Raw genomic sequence first — 14400 nt, forward strand, 5'->3', positions numbered from 1 at the left:
CTTACATTTCTTCATCACAACCTAGACTGAAAAAAACAACGCTTTAAATACATGTTTACAGCCATAAACTTGGTATTGCACTTTTGGTCTCCCATTTATCCTGCTTATAAGGAAGGACAGTTTAAGTTTATTTTTGTCTAATCTTAAAAGACCTTGCTTGTTTATTCCTTCTAATTTAATTTATTAAAATGGGAGATTTTTCAGTTTATTTTTATAAAAGACTTCTATAGTTCTATTAAAATGGTTCTTTCAAAAGTTTGTTGAAATAAAACCTTTGTTCAGTCAGAAAACGTGTTCTTATTCTTTTCAGGGTCTTTGCTATGAGAATTACTATTTAATACCGTATACCGCGAAACCGTCAAACCGTGGTATTGTTTTAGACGATTATCATACCGTGAAAAATTCATACCGTTACAACCCTATTTGAAAGCGCACAAGAAGATCTGCGCTTGAGCAGCATATATTTGAGGGAGCGTGCAAGAAGTTTTGTGCACAGGCAGAGGAAATCTGAGCCCAAGCAAAGCGATCTCGACTTAATACTGCACTCACAACATTTGTCATTGAAATAACACCATAGGTAGATCTGTGTAAAAAAGGCCTGCCGCCACAGCTTGAAAAAATCTTAGAGAAAACACTGAAATACCAATACTATGTTAAAATACAATTATAGGGGTTCATGCATAATTGCGCCAATCAGTCTTTGCAAGAATCATTCAACAGTCTAAACCAGCAGATCTAGAGCAGCGATGGCTATCACAAGTGGTCATGAGACACTATTTCTTGCTTGAATTTACTAAAAGTAAAGTAAAATTAGACGCATAGTTTGAATAGTTTGAGCTACAGTAACCAGAAATAATCAGAGGTTAATGTGTGCCAAAATACTTTAAATATCCCACAAAACACTGAAAACTTAAATATGACTTATTCATAAATTTGATGTCATTTAAATAAATAAATTGGATACACTGAAAAACTTACCAAAAGAGTCGACCCCCCCTGATCATCAATGTATAATTTGCACCCTGGTTATAAACCAAATGAGCATAACCATATCTACATTTCACAGCAGAGACACTTCTATACACATTAATACAAACAGCAATTATAGCATCAGTTTTACTGTTACTGTATCATTTCAAATCATTTTTAAAATGCATGCAAAGTGGATTTGATTCACAGAACAGAAAACATGTCTGTTGACACACTAAAAACCAAACTCTAATACTCAGCGACACCACAGTGTTTGGCGATGCTGTTTGTGGATAGTTGATAAGGCCTAAAGATTACTCATTTAAGTCCACAATCAGTTTTTTCTTATGGGAGAACATAACTCCAAGTTTGCTTTGATCTCTGAAGCTCCACAGACATTTTACAATGACAAACCATTATAATAACCATTACATAAAAGGTGACAGGACCACTTTGAAATCAATCTGTGACTCTGAAGGTTTGAGTGGAAGTGACTCACGCAGTGAGGGCAGCTCCACTTGCCCTCAGGTGCTTTCTCCAGCTCAGGTTCAAGGCACACCAGGTGATAAGCTCTGGGACAGGTATCACACAGAATGATCTCTCCTCCCTGCTGACACACCTCGCAGTAATCCTGATGGTCAGTCTCATAGCCATCGCCATCCTCATCGCCCAGCGCTGAGACAGAAAGATATGGAGAGAGATACAACATTAACTTTACCCCTCTGATGCATAATGTCTACTACTGTTTTAACCAATAAAATCATTTAAACCACCTAGGGTAATTATTATCTTCCTAAATTCTCTGGCAATGAACAAAAACCTCTATCACATTAATAATTTGATGTAAAAGAGAATTGTTTATTACACTTTGTGTCTGTGCACTCAAAAACCCATCTATCAGGAGTTTAGACGGACCTGCAGTGATAATAGCAACAAGCTAATTCTCACCCTTTTTCTTCTTCTTGGCAGGGCGACCCCTTTTATTCTTTTTGACCCGTCCTGAGCTGTCAGAGCGGACTGAAGAACTGTGAACGCTGGAGTTTTCCTGCTCAGAGTCGTCCTCATCCACCTCCTCACTCTGCATTTCAACCACACACACATACACGATCAAAAACACTGCACGCAACACACATTATTGTGCAAGCGGGTTATACACAGACACTCACTGAACTGCTCTTCTTCCTCTTGTTACCAATCGCTCCCAGTTTAATGCGCAGGGGAGCCATTTTCTTGGGTTTTGGCTTCTTCTTGTCGGAGACACGAGGGCTCTTACTTCGTTTCTTGTAGCCAGGGCCTGTCAATAAACAATAAATTGTCAATGTTGGTATTCTAATATAAGTATTCTGTCTAGATTAATAAAAATAATCATGCATCATTTTTAAATGCTAGAAGATATTTCAGATGTCAGAACATTTTAATAAACAAAACAAATATTTTAAAAATTGCTTAAAATTACATTATGTGTAATAGTAATTAATTGGCACTCATTCTAACGTTTTGAGATTTTGGGCTGTTATGTTTACAAATTTTGTCTTCATTTAAATTAGTGAAAATAAATGTAAAAAATGAAGGTGACTTTTTTATTTTTTAATTAATTAAAAAATGTATATATATATATATATATATATATATATATATATATATATATATATATATATATATATATATATATAGTTACAATACTTGCCTGTATGTGTTTTTTAAATTACAGTTCAAGAGCCAGAAACTTTTGACTTATATTTGAATCACCAAGTACCACAGTTTGAGCTAAAAATCCTAATTATTATTGTGAATGACCTAAATGTGTTTAATTGTACTGTAATTGTACCTTAATTGTACTGTGATCAGCTGAGGAAAGCATGATGACATTCGCTAGGTAATTTTCCCAATTAAGTTATATGCTATTCATTTCAATTCAATTCTCTAGATTCAATTGTTAACAAGCTTTGTATTTATATAAAATAGCGACTAATAAATCTGGCCACCTTTGCCCTCTTTGGTCTTGGCCTTGCGTAGTGGAGGTGGTTGAGGTGGAGGTTCGGGCGAGGCTGTTGCTGCGGAGACCTGCTCGGCAACGGCTGCAGCCGCAGCGGCAGCAGCTGCAGCGACGGCTGCTGCCGAACCCTTGAATGGATTATTGGAGCTGAACTCCCGCCATTTGGCCCCAAGAATGGTCATCATCTTGGACATGGGGATTTTAGGGTTCTTCTTAGCAATCATGGGCCTGCAGAAAACAATATGTTGACATACATCCAAAACACACAAGCAATCAATTTAATCAATTTTGGTCTGCAGATTTTAATGACACTAAATAAATGAAAAGGCCATTCCTTCAAAATGTGTTATTTTCTTAAGTTTTAAATCTTTAATTTGGCAGGACTTTTAATTCATATATATATTTAGGGATTAAACTGGGGGGTATGTTCATTCATACTTAATTTGCTTTGCTTATATATTACATTTTGTTCCTCAAATTTTTTCTGGATGTTTGCAGTATTATCTAAATTATGCAGTGATTCAAAAAAAATTCCCTCTGTAAAATCTTTTGACTCTCATTCATTCATTTATTTTCTTATCGGCTTAGTCCCTTTATTAATTCGGGGTCGCCACAGCGGAATCAACCGCCAACTTATAAAGCACGTTTTTACGCAGCGGATGCCCTTCCAGCCGCAACCCATCTCTGGGAAAATCTTTTGACTTTATTAATTAAAAAAAATAATTTACTCTGACTTTGTCGAATGTTTTGGTGCCACAAATGTATGTAAATTAGTGCATATTTAATGAAAGAATGTCTCATTTACATATTTTTACAACATTCGAGAAATATTTTATTACAAAAATGCTTGCCATTCTTCGTGTAATCAACCAACTCAGGAATTAATGAGATAGTATTGGCATAAATATGATGCAAAGGAACAACAACGTGTCAAACTTCTAGTGAAAGTCAGTACCTGAGGAACTGGCTGAAGGCTTTGTAGTTGGTTAACGTGCGGTAATCTTCTTCTGTGAATGTGTGATCAACATCCTCAAGTCCCCACTCTCTCGCCAGCTGGGCTGATGTTTTCATCTCTACCGGCTGGAAGAGAGAGACTCTGTCACATGATCGTCACAGTGTGGATGGGTAATAAGAATCCGGAAATATCTGTATCCTAAACCCCACTTTAGCTTAGCTGGATCAGTAATTATGTGTGTGGTATATTATTATTGACATGAAGCAGAAACACCATGTTATGTTTTCAACAATCTTTCATAATTCCTAAATGGAAGCGCAAGAAGAACGTCTGATCATGTGTTTGCATATGTGTTTGTGAATGTGTGAAGATTTGAATGCAAACACTTTACATGAATACTAATTTCAGGCATATAAATAGTGCTAACACAAGCTCTCAAGAAAACACCTCGTTAGTTCTGATTCTATCTGTAAATAAACCAGTTTATTGACTGGTATTGAGGGTAAGATTACATAACATTGCTTTTAATTAGAAACAATAGGTTTTAAGAATTTTGACCATTCATGTATATGACAACAGAGTTTGGGAGGACAAAAAGCTATTCTGAGCCATCAAGTGCAACTTATTTTCTGGAAAATATGGTAAACATACTATTAGATCATTTTTGCTAGCTTTAATAATGACGCTGTTTTGATGTAATTTTCAAAATTGTCCTAATCAAATCATTAATTAAACTATCACAACTTGGAATGACTAAATTGTAATATTCCATAAATTGATTTGGCTCAAAGCGTGTAAACATATAACGTACATATTAACAATTCAAAATAATCAAGTATAAATACGAGGCTCTGACTAATAATGGATGCTTGGTCAAATTAGGCCAATTTGTATGGTTTTGAAATCTTGTGAACTCTGTTGTTTTGTTGTTGCTGATATTTGTGTTTCATCAGTAGTCCGTGTTAATATGATTTAAGTAGAGGTGCCATCGCGTGCACACAAGAAATCACAGAAAAAGCTAACTGATATGACACGATGCATAAACTTGCATAAACTTTTATATTAAGCAGTTTACATGTGTTTGTTGCCTCGTTACAAATACACACTGCAAATTACACACAATATACACGTTAAACTATCAAACAATACATTTAACTAGACAATGTGCATCTTTGGGGTGGTGCTGAATAAATTTATAATCCGTCTATCCTACATTTTGCATTCTGATGAGCTGTGAACATCCGGTGGTCTGACTGCTTAAAAAAATGCTCATTTTTAGTCTCACTGCCTCTCCCAATTTTAAAATAAAAGTCCCACGTACATAGAAAGTTTAATACAAGCATAGAACTTAAATATATGGGGAAAAATTATCATTGTTGTAATCTCACAAGGAAATGTTGTGGCCAATCAAACGCTGCCTAGGGAGTGCATATTAAAATAATCAAAGTTGATGTTCTGTTCTGATTGGCTTGATTTTCAGTGGGATTTTACACTGACATAATTTATATGAAAGAAAGAAAACAATGGGGTTTGAGGCTCATGAGGCATGTCATTATAACCATGTACTGAACTCTTATTGTTTAGATTTGCCAGGTATATTTAGATTTTCATTCTATGGCACCTGTAATTACTGTACACCTGAATTAAAGTATATTTGCCACTAGATACATTCTTTAACTCATTTAGAAAAAAATAAAAATACATTCACAGAAAAAGGCATGCAATTTCTACACCACTTGAGCCAAGTCAGAATGTTTATATTTTTAAATCGGTTTTCTTTCTCGACTTGGGTAAATTAATTCAATTTCAAAGTTAACAATGGGCTGATTGTGTTTGATTTGGACACAGATAATGGTTAGGATGAGCACACAGCCTACAACAGCAAAGAAGACAAGAATACAAAAGGACGCAAAAGGACGGATAACCTTCGTGGTCTCTTCATGCGTGCTGTCTTCATCCTCTTTCTTCTTTTTCTTGGTTTTCTTCTCCTTCTTGTCCTTGTGTTTCTTCTTCTTTTTCTTCTCCCCTCCATAATCACTGGCAGCACTGTCAGAGTTCATGGCATAGTCCGGCTCTGAGTCTCTCTCTATGTCACTCTCCTGAAAAAAGAGAGAAAGAAAATAATATCAATCTTGAGGCCAAATGATTAGGGCTGCCAATATATTGCATTCACTCTTTTTATACCATATTTAATTAAATATGTATATAAATTTAGTAATAAATTTGAGCAATTAGTCACTTTTAAAGGCTTCTTTCATTCACAACCTTAAATTCTGTCATTCAAGGTGACCTTTTCAACATATATAGAGGGGAAAAAAGTATTGAACACGTCATCATTTTTCTCAGAAAACATATTTCTAAGGTGCTGTTGACTTGAAATTATCCCCGGATGTAGGTAACTACCAAAGAAATACATATATGCAAAGAAAACAAATCTAATTACTTTTCAAATTAAGTTATGCTTAATAAAATGAAATGACACAGAGAAAAAGTATTGAACACATGAAGAAAAGGAGTAGAAAGGCATTGAAAGCCCAGACAGCAGCTGAACTGCAGCTTTTATTCAGCAACCCACTGCCCTTCATCAGGGTAAATTAACATTAGCTGCTTCATTTTAACATCCACATTAGCAAGATGATAAAGATGAAACCAGGGTAGACATTTCAGCAAGACGATGATCCAAAACCAACCTAGGCTCGTTCTGATTACTTACCCCTTTATGCATTTCTGGATAGAGCAAAATATGTCCCAGGAGCTACATTTTTTTTTTGCAGTTTTTGTTTTCGCGAATCCACCAAAGGCTGCTGTGTATGCTTTTTCAGATCTCAAATTTCTCTTGCGAGTGCCATTCACGCCTGCTGTTCTCATGTAAATACACCAGAGGCCGCTGTCGACTGACTGACTGACCAACCGACAGATCTGTAACGACTGGGGGGGGTGACACTCACAACAGAAGGTAAGATCCAATATGGAGGTTTATTCAGCGTCAGGCAAGCAGTGGTCATACAGGTGCAAACGGGTATGTTAAGGCAGTCCAGAATCGTAGTCGGTATAAACAGGCAACAGGTCAAAAGGCAGGCGGCTAAACTAGAGAACAAGGGTAAACAAGGCTAGGGTCTAAACACGGAGAAAACAAGACAAGGAGAAACGCGTTGTAATGTCAAACTGGGAAAACAAGACTCGGCAAACTGGATGGGTTTATGAGTGGCTTATGTATGGTGTGCTATCAGACTATGATAAGGTTCAGCTGGTGTGTGCAATCAAGCTAGATGAATGAGCATAGGTGTCTGGGAGCAGTGCATGTATGAAAATGTAGTCCTGGGAAATGTGGAAATGTAGTTCTGAGAGTTCGTGTGAGAACCAGCGATCTCTTGATATCGATCGCTGGTTATGTGACATGATCTCCCCACTCTCCTCCTTCCCTAAACCCAACCAATAGTGTTTAAAAAAGCACTGATTGGACTGGAAAATCTGAATGAGAATCAACCTGTAGAATGGCCTAGCCAATCACCTGACATGAATCCAATATAGAATACAAATTAAAGATCAGATTTAATAGACGAGACCCCAAAACCATCAAGATATTTACACTCTGTTGAAGTTTGTGAAAAAATCACACCTGAGTAATTCATGTGACTTCATTCTCAATATAAGAGGATTCTTTAAGCTGCCAGCACCAAAAAAAGCTTTTTATATAAGATATATAGGTAAATAGGTTTCAGTAGTTCAGTACTTTTTCCTTGTGTCATTTCATTGTTATTACACAGAACTAATTTTTCAAAAAATTTTCTTTTGTTTTGTTTTAATTTATAATATATTTCTTTTATATTATATATATTTGACCTTAAAGCAACACAGAGCAATACAAAAGGCAACAACAACGATAAAGGCAGAAAAGAAAACGCAAACTAAACACAAAAACAGACAAAAAACAGAAGAAAAAAAGGATTTTAAAACCATTGTTACATCAGTTCCTCCAGTTTTATACATAGGTTAACAATGTTACACATATTTCTAGGCCAGTGGGCACGGCCAGTATGGCGACAATATGCAAACAATGAAAGGGTCATACCTTTAAGCTGTTATCCTTGACATTTGACAGATAATTTAAAAAGGGCTTCCAGGTGTATGCATTTATTTATTTATTTTTTATTATTTATTTATGTTTTATTGTATCGTTACTGTTTATATGGAGTTTAATAATAAGTATTTGTGCTTACTGGGTCTATGATAGCAATACTAAATGACAGCACTGCCGCTGTAGGGTAGGGGAGGGATAAAGGGATGTTAAAAGGAGGTAAAATGTGTAAACTGATTGTATTGTGAAATTATTGAAGGAAAATAAAATAAAAATTGAATAATAAAAATGGCTTCCAGGTGCTTTAAAGCAATGCTTTCAGAACGATTGTCTCTCTAAAATCTCTCTAAAATCTGAGGGAATTCTGAAGGCCAGAATTTGAAAAATGGTTTTGATTCCTTACTCCACAGACAAAGAATCATTTTTAGCTACCAACATTGCATATTGCAGTGGTTTTCAAACTTTTTTTGCCTGAGACCCCCTTTTCCCCAGGAAAATATTGTAAGGCCCCCCTCCACATATAAGTTTGCAGTAAGGATGACAAAAAACTGCATGTGGCTGGGTCATGAACACTTTGCTTCGAGAAAAAGGAATAAAATCATAGTTCAGGTAGCTATTTTATTATTTCCTGCATTTCGTGTTTCCAGTATTGCTAGCGCTGCAACCCAAAATGTTTTGAGTCCAGTATGCTTGTGAAGGATTCGGATTTCTGCTTTCTAATCCGTCTCATCATGGACCAACGTTTATCCTTTTCTCATCATCTTGTTTCTCATATTTTTTTATTAAATATAGTTATTTGATCATTTGAATGAGTATTTAACTTTGAATTGATTTTAATTAATGAATAAGTGAACACATTGCTTAATATAAGAATGTTCAGTGCATTTGCCTGTCTCTTTATAACTACTTTCAGAAGCCACCAAACTAGGTCAGAGGTCACGGAGACCTTGAGTGCAACTGATGGCTGATGATTGGAATCAACTGTTTCTATTGTTATTTCTAGTAGTTATTACTAACTAAAATGTCTAAAGTGACTTTGCTATTTTTACAATAGCAATACAATACAATAGCAAAAATTATTAAATCTTTTAAAGTTATTCTACTTTTATTCAAGATAGACTTTGTATAGTAAGAATATAACTGCCTGAATGTGGATTATACCGGTTTTTAACCAGTTTTGATAAAGACTGCTGAGAATACAGTCAGCCTTGGATGAGAAACAGGTTGTACTTTAAGTGTGTGTGTGTTTTATTTGATTGTTGATCCGTTTCACAGGTCTGGAGTCAGCTCTAATCAGTCCAAGGGATGTCTGACGTTTATACTTAAGATATTGTTCAGAATATACGCACAAACTCCACGTGGAAATTTTCCAAGCCTATCTGTGTTTTAACCAATCAGGTTAGAACACCTATATGTATGACGCAGTTAATGACGTTATGTGAGAGTATAATTGTTATTGATTGGTGATTGTAAGCAGAGCGGCCTAGGAACTCATTGGGAGTGTTGAAGCTGGCTTCTTCGGATGAAACTGCAAACTATCTTCAGTAAACTTGATTTATTTATTTAAATCTCTGACTCTGGCTCTTCTTCATCTACCAGACTGGTCATTCTTTGGGTTAAACTGTATACTATCCCTACACTTGGGTCATTACTACTAGCTGCTGAAGGCGAATCAGTGAGACTCAGTTGTTTTTGTGGAGGACGAATTACAAATTTGTCAATTATTTTGGTCAGCCAGGGGATAAAATGAACTGCTGAAAAAATTTTAAAAATATGACACGACTCCCCACAGAGCTAGCTGAGGCCCCCTTGTGGGCCTGGACTCCTCTGTTGGGAACCGCTGGCATATTGGACAGCTTTTTTAAATTGATGACTGAACCCACAAAGTGAATCAGACCAAGCAAAAGGGGCAAGTTCACAAGAAAAAGCCTTAGAGTAGGAGCTGAAAATTTCACTCCAAAACTCAAAAAGTTTTGGGCATGACCAAAAAAGATTCACATTTGTTACATTTAGAAGAGATGGAGTGGTAGAATTAGTTAAGCTTAACCCAAGAATAATGAAGCCAATGTACTACTTTATATTTGATAAGGTAGAGTCTTGAGTTAATAGAACAGGTAAAGATTTCAGATGCATAAACCTCTAAATGCCGTCAGAATTGTTCTCTTAAAATGTGCATTTTTTTCAGCCTCCTATGTTTATGTTCAGTTTTTTTACTTGAAAATCAATGAAAATAACTTATTCATCACTACAAAAGTAAAATTACTGAGCCTACATATAGGAGTCTGAGAAAATTTTAATTCTAGAAGAAAATATCAAATGGCTTTTAGAGGTTTTAGCATGTAAACTCTTCATGCTTCATCTATTTATATACCTTGATAGACTTTATCCAGTTCTAATTTGAATGCCTGAATCTTCCAAGAATCTTGAGTTAGAAATGTCGAACTGATCAGTAAAAACTTCTATAATGGGTAATTGAATTTGTTTGGGTTTTTACCAAAATCTGGTCAGTTGCTCCTTTAGTAATATTATTACCAGGAAAAAACATGACTTGTTCAATACTAATTTTCCCCGCTGTATTTACAGATAATACAAATGAGTATTTGCAGATAATTAGGGTTAATTAATGAGCATGCCATTTCATCTGTAGTTCGATAAAAATAAATTTGGTGGATTGTGAATTATTAATTAAATCAAAGTTTAATAAAAGCCCCAGTTAAATATCAAGACAGAAGAACAATATAAGCCACATACAATTTTTTTCCGCTTGCGTGCTTTGGCGATCTTTCCCTCTTTCTCCTTGTCTTTCTTCTTCGTCTCTTTCTTTTTCTTAGGCCCTCGTTTCTTTTTCCCCAGGTTGTCCCTGTCCGATGCCTCGCCAATGTCGTCTCCATCATCTGAAAGAGAGAGATGCAGGGAAATGAGCGAACACGGGAGAACTGATGAAACTAGAGTGACCATGATTCTCAGCGAGCCCTCCGAGGTATCCTTCAAATCATTTCCCACTTCAATTATTGAACAACACGAGCGGCGCAGAGACCGAGACTGTCGCGCAGGAAATATAAGCCATTCCACTTCTGACTCCTAACTAAGCTGTAGGACTTAATGAATTAATCTCGCAAACATGATTATCTACGTGACCTAATTATGACAACCGGCTCTCATGGAAAGCTATTTACGGAGAGAATTTTAAGACGATGATAAATATTGTATGCAGCTCTCCATATGACGAGCATTTCAAGTCATGGTGAGAGCAGAAGGAATTACTTCAAGTCAAATATTTAGGATTAAAATTAAGTGACTCACATTTCTTCCTTTAAACGTAAATCTGTCAGATGAGCTCGATGGGTTTTTATATGGGTATATATTCAAAATAGGGCAGAATTTAAGGCCAAATTCTTAGCCCTTGTGTGAAATTGGATTCTTTTTTGGATATTTTCCAAGTGCTGTTTAACAGAGAGAAGGTTTTTAACACATTTTTAAAATGAACATAAGTTCATTTATTTTCCTTCGGCTTAGTCCCTTCATTCATCAGGGGTCGCCACAGCGGAATGAACCGGCAACTTATCCAGCATGTGTTTTACACAGTGAATGCCCTTCCAGGTGCCACCCAATACTGGGAAACATCCGTACACACTTACATTTACACACATACACTACGGCCAATTTAGTTTATTTAATTTACCAATAACTAGGTCCACATGGAATCGGCACGCACAGAAATTTTTAGCCCATCATTGAGTCTATGTATTTACTTGTGTAAATGTGTGCACATTTATATTTATCCAGTTTTTTAATTAATTTCACAAATATAATTGTGATACAATAAAAGTATTATTACATTTTGATATGATTTATTTAGAATACAGTTTAATATTTTCTGTCATTTAGTAGATATATAATATGGGAGACTTGCTTTGTTTACCAAATAAGTGGATCAAATTGGATTTGCATTGTAAACAATAAACAAAAATTAGTAAATGCTAACTGACCCAGTCTGGACTCGAACCAGCCCCTTAACATAAGCTGTCTTGACTAATTTCTTATGTTTTTGCCATGATGACAGTACATATTTTACAGGTTATTTAGCAAAACACTACTATTCAGCTTAATGTGCTGTTTAAAGGCTTAACTGGGTTAATTAGGCCAGTTAGGGTAATTAGGCAAGTCATTGGACGACAGTGTTTGTTCTGTAGCCAATTAAAAATTATATTTCGTAAGAGGACTAATAATATTGACCTAATTGTTTTTTAAAAACATGTAAAAACTGATTCTATTGCAGCCAGACTGAAAGAAATAAGATTTTCTGCTGAAGAAAATATGAAAATAAACATCACTTAGGAACGATGTGAAAAGCACCCAGAGAAAACCCACACAAATGCAGGGAGAACATGCAAACTCCACACATAAACACCAACTGACCCAGCTGAGGCTCGAACCAGCGACCTTCATGCTGTGAGGCGACAGCACTACCTACTGCACCACCATGTCGCCTGCTGTATAGCTAAATTATTCATTAATTCATTTTCTTTTCGGCTTAGTCCCTTTATTAATAAGGGGTCGCCAGAGCAGAATGAACCGCCAACTTATCCAGCATATGTTTTTACGCAGCGGATGCCCTTCCACCTGCAACTCATCTCCGGGAAACATCCATACACACTCATACACTACGGACAATTTAGCCTATCCAATTCACCTGTACCGCATATCTTTGGACTGTGGGGGAAACTGGAGCACCCGGAGGAAACCCACGCAGGGAGAGCATGCAAACTCCACACAGAAACGTCAACTGACCCAGCCGAGGCTCAAACCAGTGACCTTCTTGCTGTGAAGCAACAGCACTACCTACTGCCCCACCATGTCACCTGAGGTGTAGCTGAATAAGGTAAACAAAAATTGTCCATGGTATATGAGTGTATAAGTGAATGTGCAAGTTGTTTCCTATTACTGGATTGCAACTGGAAGGGCATTCACCGCGTAAAACACATGATGGAATATAGCAGTTGGTTCATTCCGCTGTGGCATCCCTTTGATAAACAAGGAACTAAGATGAAGGAAAATTAATAATTATATGTGTGTTATAACAGGTTTGACATAGACATCATCTTTCAGAGGGGCAAAGTGGAATTTGATGGTATAAATGTTCTGAACTGCTAAAGTTATTCATCAGTACTATCATCATATCGACATAAGCTGCAAAAAAGCGGTTATTTTAACTAAAAGACAGGTATGTATTATTTAACCTATAACAGGTATAATAACTAAAAGAACCATACCTTTTGTGTATTGCTTTATGGTACATAAATGATTTAGACAAGATTAATTTGGTTCATAAAGTACATTTTACAATCTTTTAAAGTCTCATTAGTAAACGTTAACTAATGCATTAACTAACATCAACAGTGAGAATCAGATTCGTTGTTAACGTTAGCTTAATACAAATACAGCTAACTTTATTAGTCGTTAGCTTAATTAAACTAATAAAACAGCTTTGACTATTGATTTAAATTTTTCCAAATTATTAAACATTCATTCATTTTCGTTCAGCTTAGTCCATTTATTCATCAGGGGTGGCCACAGTGGAATGAACCGGCAACTTATCTAGTATATGTTTTACAAAGCTGATGCCCTCCCAGCTGCAACCCAGAACTGGGAAACATCCATACACACTCATTCACTAATATACACTACAGCCAGCTTTGTTTATCCAATTCACCTATATCACATGTCTTTGGACTGTGAGGGAAACCGGAGAACCTGGAGGAAACCCACGCCAATACAAGCATGCAAACTCCACACAGAAATGCCAACTGACCCAGCCGGGACTCGAATCAGCGACCTTCTTGCTCGAATCAGTGACAGTGCTAACTACTAAGCCACTGTGTCGTCAGTTGATAAACATTAAATAAACATCACCTAAGATTGAGTATAAGTGCTTTACAGTGGGTAGTTATCGTTTGTTTAGTTCCAATAATGTTAACAAAAGGAGTCTTATAGTTTGTTTAAGGCCAGCTTAAATGTGAAAATGTTTACGCTTGACAATAAATCGCCTATTAAGTTTTCAAGCAGGCGGTTCATTCCGCTGTGGAAACCACTGATAAATAAGGGACTAAGCTGAAAGAGTTTTCAAGCCTCTGTTGCTGTGATGATGAACACCAACAAAAAATCAAAATATTCTTAAAAGGCAGTCTTAACGTTTATATAATAATGTATTATTAATATTATTATTATCATTGTTGTATTATTAAACAAAACAGCTACTATGTTACTGTATTTACAGCAGATACGTAAAACCATTATCATAAAATCCAGTTTTCTTTTTCATTTTAAGCAGAAAGCTCTGTGCATGAAACTCTTTTTAGTCCCTAACCCAGATGTAGGCTTTAGTCATAATATTACCCAGTA

The 14400-nt window shown here is 36.0% G+C and overlaps 1 protein-coding gene across 4 annotated transcripts in view; it reads right to left on the bottom strand.

The window, feature by feature from the left end:
• chd3 (chromodomain helicase DNA binding protein 3) overlaps positions 1-14400 on the bottom strand; it is a 100197-nt gene that overhangs the window by 84228 nt on the left and 1569 nt on the right. For all 4 annotated transcript variants that reach the window (XM_073908348.1, XM_005172235.6, XM_009303118.5 and 1 more), the window contains exons 2-8: positions 10750-10892; positions 5846-6019; positions 3921-4045; positions 2955-3193; positions 2136-2263; positions 1918-2047; positions 1469-1644 (exon numbers count right to left, since the gene is read on the bottom strand). In XM_073908348.1, coding sequence (XP_073764449.1) covers positions 1469-1644; positions 1918-2047; positions 2136-2263; positions 2955-3193; positions 3921-4045; positions 5846-6019; positions 10750-10892 — 1115 coding nt within the window. The remainder of the gene's footprint in view (positions 1-1468; positions 1645-1917; positions 2048-2135; positions 2264-2954; positions 3194-3920; positions 4046-5845; positions 6020-10749; positions 10893-14400) is intronic.

The sequence above is a fragment of the Danio rerio genome, chromosome 7, assembly GCF_049306965.1.
Source record: "Danio rerio strain Tuebingen ecotype United States chromosome 7, GRCz12tu, whole genome shotgun sequence".
Taxonomy (NCBI): domain Eukaryota; kingdom Metazoa; phylum Chordata; class Actinopteri; order Cypriniformes; family Danionidae; genus Danio; species Danio rerio.